The 15,380-nt window shown below is 40.6% G+C and overlaps 1 protein-coding gene across 5 annotated transcripts in view; it reads left to right on the plus strand.

Annotated features, from left to right (window-relative positions):
- Positions 1-15,380, plus strand: part of INF2 (inverted formin 2) — a 735,156-nt gene that overhangs the window by 680,169 nt on the left and 39,607 nt on the right. For 3 of the 5 annotated variants that reach the window (XM_044074342.1, XM_044074345.1, XM_044074347.1), the window contains one exon: positions 11,717-12,607. In XM_044074342.1, the coding sequence (XP_043930277.1) occupies positions 11,717-12,607 (891 nt within the window). Of the gene's footprint in view, positions 1-11,716; positions 12,608-13,021; positions 13,064-15,380 lie in introns of all 5 variants that reach the window. The other 2 variants (XM_044074343.1, XM_044074344.1) reach the window with 2 other exon arrangements.

The following is a 15,380-nucleotide window of genomic DNA, read 5'->3' on the forward strand; positions in this document are numbered from 1 at the left end:
AAAGATAAGGGACGAAAAACCAAAGGCTATTCTTATAGCACCAGATTGGCCCAGACAGCACTGGTATCCCCTTCTTCGCAGCCTTTCCCAAGCTCAGCCTTGGCATCTTCCCCTGGTACCAGATCTGTTGGTTCAGGAGGGGGAAAAGTTTCTTCATCCTCATCTTCAAACTCTGCATTTAACTTCCTGGCTAATACTTTAAATCTTTCCCAGCAGGTGGTTGAAGTTATTCATGAGGCCAAGAGGCTAGAACTAGGAAATCCTATGCAGATAAATGAAAGAGATTTTGCTCTTGGATGCAGGCTAAAGGAGAAGAGTCTTCCCAAACTTCTATTTCCCTCATTCTTGATTATCTAGCAGGTTTGCTTAATGGTGGACTTTCCTTTTGCTTCAATTAAGATTCATGCTTCAGCAATTTCTGATCATTGTTCTTTTGAGCAACCAATTTTTTCTCACCCCTTAATGAAGCAGTTCCTGAGTGGAGCTCACAATCTTAGACCTCCCAGAAGAGCTCCTACTCCTGCTTGGGATCTTAATTTTGTCCTGGAGAAACTTAGTCTACCTCCCTTTGAACCTGCTGCCTCTGCAGAATTAAAGTTTCTTTCATGGAAGACTGCCTTTCTTTTGGTTATTACTTCCGCCAGAAGGGTTTCGGAGCTGCAAGCCTTAATGGCAGTAGAACCTTTCATCATTTTTCATACAGATCAGATTTCTGTGAGAACTAATCCGTCCTTTATGCCTAAGGTGGTTTCCAGTCTGACCCTTAACCAGTCTATTCATCTGCCTACCTTTTTTGATAACCCCCAGAATAAAGGGGAAAGGAATCTGCACTCTCTTGATGTGCACAGACAGTTGAGATTTTACTTAAATAGGACTAAACCCTTTCGGAACTCTGAGCAGTTGTTGGTTAGTTTTGCTCCTGGGGCTCAGGGTAAAGCTATTTTGAAACAAACCATCTCCAGACGGATTGCTCATTGTATTCACTTTTGTCACCTGCAGCATGGGAAGGTTCCCCCTCAGGGTATTAGGACCCATTCTACTAAAGCAGCCTCTACTTCTGCAGCTTTTTTGAGAGATGTGCCTACTAAGGATATTCTAGAAACAGCTACTTGGTCTTCTGTCCATACTTTCACAAAGCATTACAACCTACCTTTGTTTTCTAAATCCAGGGCTGGTTTTGCCTCTGCAGTTTTGCAAGGCCTCCTTACCAACCTTTAATCTGTGATTCTTCCTCCCCCCTTTTGTTTTTTTCCTGGGATTTGGGAATCAATCCATATGTTAGGACTGCAACAGTGAAACATGAAGAACATACTACAGTTGTGTACACTTACCATAAATGTAGATGTTCGAGTGTATTCACGTTACAGTCCTGGTTTCCCACCCTCCATTCCCCCTTTTTTCCTAAGGCACAGACTAGATATGTTATTTTTGGATGACATGTTTCCAGGGTGTTTCCTTTCTGGTTTAGCCTTCTTTTGGGGGCTCCTGACAGTTAAGGCAAGAAAAACTGAGGAAATAGTGTCGGCCGCCTCCCTTTATACCTGACTTTCTGACATCAGTTTACAGCCTATGGCAGCCGACATCATATACCGAGGACTCTGGTATTCATGCCGACTGAGGGCTACCAGGAGCCGGATAACCCATATGTTAGGACTTCAACAGTGAATACACTCGAACATCTACATTTATGGTAAGTGTACACAACAGTACTTTCTCAGTGGGCCTCAGCCTATGGGATAAATCAGACTCACCTGGCTATAGCATGCAACCGTATATGTGAGCACAAGTAGAGTTGCAAAACACTCTTATGGATGCTTGAATGACATCCCCCTCCAGACCACTGTTGCTGTGATCCTGGGAGAAATTCCTGGGAAAAGGAGACAATGGGATGCATCTTATTGGAAACAAGTTTCATGATATTAGCAAGAGGACAAAACCACAGAGAAAAAGAAAAATTAAAGTAAAAATGATAAAGACATTTTCCCTGCAGTTAAATACATGGTGGCAGCAGAATATAACAAAATTCTATGGAAAATTAGATTTGTTGCTAGGCTATAATTTAAAAAAGGCAGAAGAGAATGGTTAACTCTCTGGATAAAGCCTGCATCTTGTCTGAGATCCACATTCAGTTAACAGCAGTATTTGAAATAAGTCTTGTTTATCCGGAAACATACTACTTGGAAACAAGAGTGGAACAGAGATGCATATATGTAGTTAGAGCAGTTAATAGGGGGATAATGTGAAGAGGGGGAGAGGTGGGTCCCTAAAAAGACTATGAATGGAGTTACACCAACATTAACAGAGTGTTATGGTTGTTGTGTTATCAGCAGTGGAAGTGGCTGGCAGGTATGGACTGAGGCAGTATCATCAATGGAGAATGGTGTGGCAGACTACCAGAATATAGGGGCTGAAAATAAGCCAGATCTGGGAAGACAAAATGTCAAGCAAGGAGATTGTATTGGTGCAGCTGGAGGAAGCAGGTGAGACAGCTTTGTTTCAATGGAAAGACAGTGAATGTCTAAGTCCAGAGAGCAAAGAAGGATTGGAACAGGTTACTGCCAAAAGTATCTGGTATATTTTTAATAACTGCAGTTATCTTTCTACATTATGTTGTAGAGCTGTACATATTACGTCAAGAACAATATCCAGTGTGGTGTTTTTAACTTAGTTGAAGTAAATGACTTTGAAGTGACACTAGCAGTATTGTTGTTGAAGTCTGGGAAGAGCAGTATAATGCAGACATTTGTTGTCAATAAGGGAGTGATGGTAATAGTTGCTTTGCACAGCAGTCATAACAGGAGCTCTTCAACTTTCAGTATTTAGAACCTGTGCTGTCTGTTTTATGCCTTACAGCAGTTGATGAATGAAGAAGATATGTGTTCAGGCAGAAGAGCTGAAAGACTGCTGTGTTGTGTCCTGGTAAGTTTACATGCATTTTCTGAAACAAGAAATACTAAAATGCAGGGCAACAACATTTTTGCAGCACAGTGATTGGTAACATCCTCCTAAGATGGGGGAAGGATCATTTGAAAAATGTTATTGTAGATGGGTGAAAAAAAGGATGTATTAGTAGGAGATGGATAGGCTTTATGCAATATCTATATAGTTTGTCTACATATAGTTGAGGAGGGAACATGTTTTCCTGGGAAGTGTAAAGCAAGCTTCTGGTAAAATGTTAGCATGAAAGTATTTACAGGTTAAGGTGAAGGCCCATAACAAACTTTTTTATAAGTTAATGGTCATCAGTGGGTAAGGTATGTTTTCAGGGAGACAGGTACCAAATTAAGTACTGTCAGTACATGTCATATTTGTTTTTCTTATCAAACGGCAGAACTATCTGTTTTGGATGAATATTCTGCAGGAATATGTGTCGTCAGGCCAGTTGTTTAGATTTCTTTCTGGCAAACAAAGGGTTTGCATGAAATACAGTGGAGGTTAAATGAGAGATGTTTAGGTGATCGTATAACTGTCTCATTGGGTTTAGAAGTGAGTTTAAACGTAAAGAGAGATGTAAGGTCCTTAGATGTGGAGAGAGAGAATGAGAAGTAAGAATAGTTGAGAAATGTGGTAAGAAGTGTGCTCTGGAATAATGGAGGTGAGAGTCGGATGGGTTGATACTAGTATGAAGTGGGGTGATGCAGATAGGGGTGTTTTGGAGGAGTAGAACTATGGGAATACTGGAAAAAAAGGTTGAATAACATGCAAAATCAGGCCAAGTTCCTTTTGACCATCCAACAGAAGACCGGATTCCTGTTCAGCTCTTATAGGTTCATAGGTTCATACTAGGCTATCTGCCCTAGGGCATTTATAAGCCTAGCCAGAATGTGTTTGGCTTTCGCCACCCATTTTAAATTAATTTTGCAATGCCCTTTTTCGAGGTTAGTATACTGTGCCTCTGTCTAACAGTGACACAGAAGTGATACCCGGGGTAAACCTACGATCTCCCATCCACTCATCAAGATTCCTCTTGAAAAGAGTCAATGAGGGACTCTGCCTAACCTGGACTGGGATTTTATTCCAGAGTGAAGGGAGCCTCTGGGTTATGAATCTGTCCCTCCAGCATGTCCTATTTATTTCAATGCTGAGGTTCAAGTCTCTCGAGCGTAGCTCGATGGGATTTGGATTTTCTGAGGTGCAGCATGTCCATTAATTCCGGGTTGGACATGGCTTTATACGTCAGGCACAGATCGCCTCTGAACAGGCGGTATGCCACTGAGTAGAGCTGGAGTTTCTTTAAGCGGGCAGCATATGGCATCTGTTTGAGCCCTTTGATCCTCTTGGTGAGGTACTTTTGGGGTCCTTCCAGTTGCTGCAGGTGTCTGGTAAGGTACATCCCAAAAGGGGCATTGTACTCAATTATGGGCCTGATGAGGGATGAGTAAAGAGGCACGATGGCGTCCCTGATCTAGATGTGAATCCCTTCATGATTAGGTGGGCTATATAAAATGTTTTTCTAACCACTTTGGCCACGTGGTTGTCAAATGAGAGATTGCTATCAACTTGGGTCACCAGGTCCCTAATTACTTCTTCTGTACTTAATGGATTACCACCTATGTGGTAATTTGTGGGCACTTTGTTTTTGCCAAAGGGGATGACTATACACTTTTTGGCATTTAGCTTGAGGCCATGGCTCTGGCACCAGTTGTCTGTTTCTATGAGGCCCTTTTGGAGGATGCTTGTGTCGACTGAAGAATCGGTTATGGCGCCCAGTTTGCAGTCATCTGCGAACTTGGTCAGCCACAGTCCTTCCGTGTTGGCCTGTACCTCCGAGAAATATATACCAAACAAGAGAGGTCCCAGGACTGAGCCTTGTGGGACACCACTTGTAACTGGTTTGGAGTCGGACATGGCTCCAGCAATTCTAACCATGTGGGTTCTGTCCTTGAGCCAGTTTGCAATCCATCTAGTGACATAGGGGTTTATATTTAAGCTCGTGAGCTTATCTATAATGCCCGAGTGGGGTATTGTATCAAAGGCTTTTGCGAGGTCCAGGTAGGCTGTGTGAACCACCTTCCCCTTGTCAATGGCCTTGGTGACTGTTTCAAAGAAATCAACCAGGTTTAAGAGGCAGGATCTGCCCTTAACAAAGCCGAACTGGGTAGGATCCAGTGTTTGTAGGTCCCCAATATCATTATTTATGAGGTCCATGATGATCCTTTCCATAGCTTTGCAGACCAAGCTAGTCAGGCTTATGGGGCGATAGTTTCCAGGATCCGTTGAGGCACCACCTTTATGGAGAGGGACCACTGTTGCTGTACGCCACTCTTTGGGCACATATCCTGTAGTAAGGCTGAGATTGAACAGTAGTTTTATGTTTGGGTTTAGCTCTTCTTGGAGTTCATGTAGGACGCAGCCGGGACACCATCTGGTCCCATTGATGCTGTGTTTTTGCTTTGGAGAGGGCGGCTCTTACCTGAGCATCTGAGATGTCAGGGGACAGCACTCTGCTGGGATAGATATTTGCCCTTTTGGTGGGGAGTTTGCGCTGAACCTGTCAGCTAGGATGTTGGCAATGTCTGTGGGTTCGTGTATTTTTTGTCATTTTGGACTAATTCTGAGCATGTCTGGGAATTACCACCCAGGTTCCTAACATAACTAAAGAAAGCCTTGTGATTATCCTTAGTGTCCTGTGCAATTTTTCTCTCGAAGCTAGCCTTAGACAATTTTATGTGTGCCCGTAGTTTTTTGCTAATACTGATCAGTGATGCCTTCCCTTTCTGGGATTTTGCTCTATCATTTAGTAGCTTCCTCCTTCTATTGTATAGTTTGTTTATGGCTGGGGTCCACCAGACAGGACGTCTGCCTTTGGAGGATTGGATCTTGGTTTTATTTGGGATCGCATGATCCATGCATTCCTGAAGGTGTTCATAGAATGTGTTTATAAAGGATTCTGCGGTCTGGGCGTATTTTCCACAGGCCCGGGGCTTTGAAGGATTCCACCTCAGTTTTGAGGAGTGTGAAATTTGCTTTAGAGAAGTTTTCACTGTGGTTTTCTGGGCAGGGGTGGGGTCAGGATGTGAATATCCAGTGAGATTAGTTTATGGTCTGATCTTACCAGTGAGGATACACTTCTGGTCTGGAGCATAGAGTCCCCATGTTGGTGATGATCAGGTCCAGTATGTTTTCCCCTCTTGTGGGAGTGGTAACAAGTTGTTCCATAGCATTTGAGTTTATAAATTCTAGGAACCTTTGGGCTAGGGTGTTGGAGCTAGAGTAATGCTCCCAGTCTATGTTTGGGTAGTTGAAGTCGCCCAATATAATGGTGTTTGGAGAGACCTTCATATTTTCCAGTGTTCTCAGGAAGGCCGAGTGGGGTTCCTGGGTTTGGGAGGGTGGTCTGTAGCAGGCTATAAACTGGAAGGCAGTTTTACCCACTGTTAGTTGCACATGGATAGTCTCTGATGCTTCGTGCTTTGCCACCAACCTGGAGGTGTGGGTACCTTTGATGAATATCGATACTCCCCTCCTTTTGTGGTTCGGTCAAAGTTTTGGGGCGAAAAGCATGTTATGTGGTATAATCTTGTAGTGCTGGAGTGCTCTCGGGAGCCCTTAACCAGGTTTCTGTTACTGCACAGATATCGATGTTCTCCATGCTAAGGAGAGTTTTGAGTGCATGCATCTTGAGGTTTAGACTTCTGGCATTGAGTAGCATTACTCTTAGTTTTTTATCCCTTGTGATACCTATGGAGGTGGGTTTGTCTTTTGAGCCTTGCCTAAAAAAGGCACTATGGGGGTAGCAAGAGCCTTTGCCAATATCTGAAAGCCCAGGGGTGACAGGTGCAAGCCGTCCCTAGCGAAGCATCATGGCTTGTTGAGCATATCTTCCCAAGCTGACAGGCATTGGATCCCCTTTGAATGACACCAGTACTTAAGCCAATTGTTGAAATTGGTCATCTTGTCTTCATATTGTGGCATCATTCTTGGTGAGGGTAAGATGCTACTCAAGGTCAGGGTCATACCGGCCTGGGCTACATGCTTGGAGAGCTCCTTTATGTCTCTTTTCATGTAGTCCAGGGAGGTACGTCTCAGGTCATTCACACCAGCATGGACAATGACTGAGTCATATTTGTACTTGCCTTGGAGTGACCTGAGTGCTTGTGTTATGTGGCGGATCCTAGCGCCTGACAGGCTGCTCACTGTGACCCTCTCCTTGTTCAGCGGGACGTCAGTGTGCCTGATGATAGAGTCACCTATTACAAGTGTATCAGGTGTGTTGTTTAGTCTTAAGGGCTGTGACTGTTTGGCACACTGGCTTTGTGAGATATGTGTTGCATGGGTTTTGTTTTGGGGTAGCGGCTGCTTGGGTGTCTGCTTTGGAGGTCTCTGCTGCTTCGGCAGATCTTTATTTAGAGCCTCCGAGTATGTTTTTGTGTGATTATGTGTTTGGTTTGCTGTCGTGGTAGGTCTATGTGAGACTGGAATTGTAGTGAGTGTGGTTTCCTTCTCCTCCTGACTGGTTATGCCAGTACTGAGTTGAGAGAGGTTAGCCTCCAGTTTGGCTATATGGTTGCATCTCTCACATGTGTTGGAATTTGTTGGGAGGAGGAGAGGGTTGTCTGTGTACATGAGGCAGTTGTAACATTGCCTCAAGATTCCCAGATTCACCAGCTGGACCGGAGAGGAGATTGACAACTGACCTTTGGACATGCTAGAATAATATTGGGAATTCCTTAATAATTGAAAACCAGGGCCAGTGGGGAGTGAGGGTGTAGTGCTTTTAATTTTTAGTGCTGACTTATATAATTGCTTTAGTGAGCAAGTGCCAGGTAACTTAAGTGCAATGTGTTACAGGTAACTTAAATGCAAAACGACAAACAGTAACTTTCTTTCAAGTGAAACAAGGAAATAAGTACAGTAAGCAATGCAGATATCACTAGTGATCCACAGAAGCACTGAGAAGCCGCGTATTAGGTGGAATTAGCGTTCCAGGAAATAACAAGCAAACAAACAACAAGCATATAAACAAAGCTAGATTCAGCAGGCCTGGATCTAGTCTATGCTACAGCAAACAAGGTGTACCAATTTCAGTAAGATACAGTTCAAATATTTAGGCACTATAAACCTTTAACCAGAAATTCCCAGCTCAGAAGGGCAGAGTCCAGCCTCTTCTCCCACAAGAGTGCATACCACAAACCTTCTTAATGTAAAATAACTGGCCTGAAGCCCAAGTGCTTAAACCAGAACTAATACACTTTAAGAATAACAGACACTGGGCTCTCAATCAGCAGTTCCCAACTTAGAAGGATGAAAGCTACCTGTCCTGCCACCACAGTGCATGCCACAAACCTTCCTAATGTAAAACAACTGGTCTGAAGCCCAAGTGCTTAATCCAAAAGACTTAGAATGATAGCTACACTTTAATCAAGTTACTACCAAGCAGTAATAAATACAATTGAATACTTTAGAGAATGCCTGGATTAGTGCTCAAGTTACACAAACAAAGCTAGATCCAGCAGGCCCGAATCCAGTCTATGCCACAGCAAACAAGGCGCACCAACTTCAGTAAGAAGCAGTTCAGATATGCATGCACTATAAGCCTTCAACCAGAAATTCCCAGCTCAGAAGGGCAGAGTCCAGTACTTGTATTTCTACCTACTTTTTCTTACTTTTGCATCATCCTAAAAGTACTCAGTTGTATTTATTACTGCTTGGTGTAACTCATTCTAAGCCTTTTGGTTTAAACACTTGGGCTTCGGACCAGTTGTTTTGCACTGAGAGGGTTTGTGGTCTGCACTGTAGTGGCAGAACAAGTAGCTTACATCCTTCTAGGTTGGGAACTGCTGATTGAGGGCTCAGTGTCTGTTATTCTAAAAGTGTATTAATTCTGGTTTAAGCACTTGGGCTTTCAGGCCAGTTATTTTACATTAAGACTGTCTGTCTGTCTGCACTTTTTGATTTGGGTTTATGTTATTCTTCCTTCAAAGTTTATTTAGCTGCTGTCTGTACTTTTCAGTCGGGGAATGGCTTTTGTTGTCCTCCTTCCTTTAAAGTTTTCAAGGCCTTTCTATGTGGCAAGCATGACTTCATACATCAGACAGATGGAACCCTGACTTAGACCCAGCCAAGCAGTGCCCCAGTATTGGAGGAACCAGGCAGGGAGGAAGAGAGGTGAAGGGGCTCGGGGAAGAGGGATATGAGCATGTTCAATGAGCACATAGAAATGGTTTGATTTCTCCAGGGGAAACCAGGAAAAAACTCCTGTGTTCTGAAGTTGGTGGAGCTGCTAGCTGCCAACATCCCCTGTGGAAATGAGGGAACACTCATCATGGATGGCTTATTACATGCCCATTCCACTTGCATAGCCCAGCTTGCCTGAAGACATAAGACCAAGAAAAGAAAAATACCTTGAACCACCCTGATGGCTGCCTAAATGATTACCTTTCTTGGTGGACTGCTATTCACAGTATTAAGAGAAAGAATTGGTCATGTAGCTAATAGGGGGATGATAATTGACAGTCAGTGGGGGCAATGAGACCAAAATAAAACCCTTTCCAAGTGGCACTTTCCTCATTAGGCCTTCAATTCAAGATCCTGTTCCTCCTTGAAACAGTTACTTCATACTGGAAACATTTACCCTTCCTCTTTTTGAACTTAAGTACCTGTCCTTTAAGTTGGTGATGGCCTAATTCATTCACACCTATGTGGTGTGAAATGTTATACCTCTAACAGCCTGCAAACAACTTGTATTCTAGAGTATTTCTAAAAAAAAAAACGACTTAAGCATAAGATGAATATAAACATTTTGTGAAAACTAAGAGCTATTAAAACTGTGTAAATAGCAATGTTATCAGAAGGATGCATTCTTTGCAGTGATGATAGTCAATGCACTCATAGCCTTTTCATATGTACTATAATATGTCATAGTACACCCAAACACATAATTATATTTTTTGCTAAACTCACAAATTGTCATATCTTAGAAACTACACAACCTAGGCATATATTGTTAGAGCACTTTTGTTAACAAAACATAAGCTTTCATATGACAGATAAACATCCTGTTTGAGTGCATGATTATTTAGGTATTTATAGAAATATGAAAACATATGCTGAATTACATAATTAACAATATAATTAACCTGAATATTTCTCAAGATGTGCGACTTACAGTGCAAATATCAAAGGGAGTTTTCTTCAACAGCATCTAAGGTTTTACCTAATGCTATGCAATTGTTTGTAATTTACTTGGTTATTGAACTATTAAGTACTTATGGAAATACTGTTTATTTCATAATTGCTAACACACGTCTAGCAATAGCAATATCTATAAATATTTCCAGTAAAGTGTTAGGAATGAATGTTCCTATCACCTACAGTGGCATTTCACACCATACCCCTCAACGGCATGTGGGTCTGTCAGGTATGAAAATATTAATTTAAATATGAAAATGTGAATAATAAAAAATTGTGATTAATTTCTCTACTGCAGGACATTGTAGATTAACAATCTTAAAGTAATTTTATTAATAAGTGCTTGCCTTTTCTAATACTGCATATTATTAGAATATGTCATTTAGTTAAATAAAATACAGACTCAAAAAGGTCTTGATGCCATAAGGAGCTACTGGTGTTAACTGGAAGTTTATAAAAGTTAAATGAGTTAAGCCTCTTTCTGACACACATCCTAACTTAGTGTTCCAAAAAAGACAGAGCAGCACTTGCAAAAAAATAATGCCTTTATGCTAAATGTGGTTACAGAAATCAATTTAAACCAATCCATAAATGTGTCTTTTTTCACATCATTCAGGCAGTAGAGAGTATCATCTCCCCTGTATGTATGCACTCATAGCTTTTGTTTTAAATTGATAGGACTGATTTTTTTTCATAAATATTACAAATTATTTGTCTCTTTGCAAAATCCAAATTTGGGCAAATATCTCCAGCACCACACTGTCTAGGTGGCTAGCTGGCTACAATGAGTTTTATCTTTTCAAGCATGGTATGTTCTTGCTCATAGTTTCCAGTCTCCATTTTCCTATAGTTTATCAACTCGCATTGCATTTTTGTAGTGTGATCTCAGATACTTCTGTAGTTGCAGTGTGGTCTTCATACAACATCTTTGAAAGACACTACAAGATAAACATTATCTGTAGATACAGATTTGAGGCCCCAATTAACAGTGATGTATTCCAGGAGAGTAGACCCCCCCCCCAAGTATTGACTAGGAACGTTATTAATTTGATTGCAGAGGAAGGTCTGTACTTATCTGATACAGAAATGATATACTTATCTTTATAACAAATCTCTGAGAAGATGGTCCATCTTCTGTAACATCCCTTCCCTCCATCCCCATCTTCATCCCACTCTGTCTGGAATATTCTTCTTTCACTCATTTTCTTCTCTAATGTGCTAAATGCTATAACCTAACATCTGGAGGGGCTTGCATGCACGACAGACTTAACATCTGGAGGGGCTTGCATGCACGACAGGAAGAGAGAGGGTTGTAGAAGTCTGGTTGAATTTTACCTGCTTAGCTGCCCTAATGCTTTTGGTATCAGTCCTGTTGTTTATGGTAAATACGTACCTGTTTATCTGTTCTTAGTAAGCGTATAGTAATACAGACATACATGGATTTGCATCCTTATTGTCACTGGATTTAGTTATTTCTTGTTGAGAATAATACATTCAAAGTTAACATTAGATAATGGAAGAATGTGTAGGTTTAAAGCAAATTGCACAGACTTTTACATTACCTTTTCTGTGTGATCTTTTATAGCTACCTCTGCCGATTCTACAAAAACATCCAAGACAGAATCTTCCTCTGATGCACAGCAATTTGAAAAGACTCCCAAAAAAGATGGCAAACCAGAACCATCTGAAAAACTAGTTTTGAATTTACCAGTTCCTAAACAAGAATCTCACAAGAATGATGCTGACACTGATATCCTAGAAAAGAACAATGTTGATATAGTGGCTAGTTTATCAAAAGACTTGGCTGAAAATGTATCTGAAGGTGCAAGCATAAGATTAGAGGAGAATGAAGCTGAAAACCATCAAGCAGGTACTCAAAACAGTGTTTGTGAAAGCAGTGTGCCCTGCAAGCCAGAGGAAGAAGCTCTACAGAGAGATGGCACCCCTGATGTCTCATGCTTAGGAGGAGAACTGGAGACAGTTAACCAACGTGAAAATGTTACTGAAGTAATACTTAGTGATTCCTCAGGAAAAGGACCAAATGGAGGATTCAGTGTAATACCTGGAAGTATGGAAGGAGAAAAATCATGCAGTAGTCTCCTTGAAGGAGATAGGTCAGAAGTTGTGGAGCTTAGAGAGACAAACAGTTCCCATATTGCAGAAGGAACTGAAGTACAGAATGTTTGTGAGGCAATAGAAAGAGATAAATCACAGAACAGTCTTCTTGAAGGAGACAAAGAAGATGATGAACTTAGAGAGAGAGACTCCTTCCATACTGCAGAAGGAACTGAAATACAAAACATTTGTGATGCAGTAGACAGCAAATCAGAATCATGCAATCTGCAGCAGGAGCTACAGAGTTCTACAACAGTTGACGAATCCTCAGAGATAGAGTCTCAGCCACAGACAAAAGAAATAGTGAGAGGAAAACGATCTACAAAGCATAAAAAGAAAAAGAGGCATTCTAGAGCAGAAGGTAATAAATTATGTCTTTTATCCATGCTTTTTGATATGCCTTTTGATGCAAGTGTATGCAAAGCAGAACTATGCACACAGTTGTTTTGGAATAAGACCAACGTTATCATTGTGCAGTCTGATTAAAAGAGTTCATATTTTTGCAGCACTCTGTACTAACTTTTTGCTGATATTTGTTTAAATATGTTATTAGTTATATTCAAAGTCCATAATGAGGAATATTTTTAGGGAATGGAGCTGGGTCTTACCGATTAAATGTATATAATTTCAAGTAAAACATAAGCTATACCTGCAAAAGAAAGTCATTTTTGCTTCCTCTACTGACTTAAAAGATGTGTGGGTTCCCATGTTTTGTAATGGCACAAATGTTCATTTTCTGCTAACTTTACAAGAGTTTCTCTTTTTTGTTTAAAAGCAGAACCTGAGAGTAGAACTGGATTTTGTGCAATACAGTGAGGTATGTAAAGCTACATCTGTTGGTGTGTGAACTAACATGAACATCCGAGTCCCCTGCCTTGTTTTATTCATGCTGATGATTTTACTAACCACTGTGTGAAAATCAATCAGTCCTTTTGCCATGTTAAATACTATTCTGTATGTAATGCTTGCATTGCTGTCTTATGTGTTATTACTGCAGTTGCAGCTGTTTGTGATCACCCATACTCAAGTTAAGTCACTTAAGGATGATCCCTTTGTTAAACAAAGTGTGCCTTTTTCAGACTGACAGCTTTGATTTGCAACATTCCTGTTTTTTAGTGTTATGGTTTAATGCAAAGTCTGTGAAACAATGCGTATATAATTCATTCTGAAAACTAATTAAATGGATAGTTGTGTGCCACATAGAAATGGATCCCGACTACTGGTTCAGTGATCCAGGTTTATGTGTGTGTGTGTGTGGGGGGGGGATGAGTATGAGAAGCTGCAGTCAACTCACCAGTCCCAGAGAAAGGGAGGTGGTCCAGCACACTTTATGGCTGGCATTGATGGAGGCAAGGGGCAAGCAGTAAAAGGGACATAGAACAGTACTGCTGTCTGTCAAGCAGAATGTAGCATGGCAGCTACACTCGTAACTGTCATCCAGTCAGGGACAAATCTCGAATCAGGGACAATCAGGGACACTTTTGAAATGCTAGTAGTATTAACTTGAGACACTGATAGAATGTGAGAATAAAAATTAATTGACATTTACTGAAGTAAAAGAAGTCTATAACTAATTATTGTCATTATTTGCAAAGTGCAGTTCACCAGTTCACCACCTTTTCCCAAATGTCACCCAGATCTAAGAGGGGTTAAGAAGGACAGAGCTAAAATTTGAGTCACAATCAGGGACAATTGAGAGGTATGGCTTGTACTCAGTGTGGGTTTAGAAACACACACACACACAAGTATATATATATATATATATATATATATATATATATATATATATGTTGCTATGTATAGAGACATGTGCACAAATAGGCACACAAGCATGCATGCATATACTCATTCAGTCTTGTGTTTATACATGTAGTATGAAATATCAAATACACCCAACGTCGACTTGCAAAATATTGATGTCAGAATGTTTAAAACACTGAAGTCGACACACAGTTATGCATATGTTGAGAAACAGTGCTGGTGCTTGCAAAATTTAAGCACACAAGAAAAACATTTTGGTTGGAGGGCAAGTCCCCATGCAACCCCCACACTCCCTGCTAATTATATGTGCTAACTCTGGATCACACAAACACGAGGTAAGGGCATATTCGCCAGCTCCAGAGAATTTTGTAATCTCAGACACTTGTCAACCAGCTGCTTAGACAGTCATAAACAGTTGACTAAACAACTGTCAACCAAAGAAACAATCTTTAGCAGGGAACACATATGCATATAGCAAGTGACACCAGTGCAGGCCTCATTTCAGCACTGTGCTAGTTGGTCACCATGACGGGTTTTAGGCACTTACAAAACCTCCCAGCTCTTGCTAAATGACAGCTGCAACCTGTAGATCTGGCTTCCCTCTTCCAGTTTCTTTGATTGATGGTCAAAGGGTGAATGAATGGGAAAATAGAGATTAAAAGATAAAAAAAGAAAAAAGAAAAAATAATTAAATGAATCTTCATGTTTACGGTGATTATGATTGGCAAATACAGTTCAGTATAATGATTTTCAGAATAACACAGCATTGTTTTGTCTTAAAAGATTTCTAATTATAATAATATTATTTTCAAGTACATTGTACAGTACAATAAGAAGTGTTTGAGCTTTAAGATATGATTTAGCTCACATTTGTTTGAAGGGGATCACCTGGTTTGTTTTCCTACTCTCATAGTTTGCTTCTTGAGTGTATTAATTAAAGCCAACTTCAAGTTAAATGACACCTTCAAGCTATAATCAAGCCATCCTGTGCTAAATAATGCTGGGTATGTTTTTCAGAAGTTGGATATATATTTTTAGAAGCTTGAAAGCACATATTTTTCCATAAGCTGTTCCAGTTTTGACAAAAAATATAAATGGTTTAATGCTAGTAAATATAAAGCCATGATGAGTAATTAGCTGCATTCTACAACCTCAAAATTTGGATATCTAAAGACAACTGCATTGTAGAGTCTTGTTCCAGTATTTTTGATTTGCATTATGGACTCTCATATGCAGCAGTAACTGAATTTGTTTTGTTTCTTTGTTAATGTTCTCTTACTTTTGTTACTGTTGTCAAAATGAATGTTACTCTAATATTTACTGTTTGGTACTGTTCCTATATAGTAGTAAACAGTTTGGGGAAGGTTGGTGGG

Source organism: Protopterus annectens, chromosome 6.part0 (genome assembly GCF_019279795.1).
Source record: "Protopterus annectens isolate FY-2018-M chromosome 6.part0, PAN1.0, whole genome shotgun sequence".
NCBI classification, from domain to species: domain Eukaryota; kingdom Metazoa; phylum Chordata; order Ceratodontiformes; family Protopteridae; genus Protopterus; species Protopterus annectens.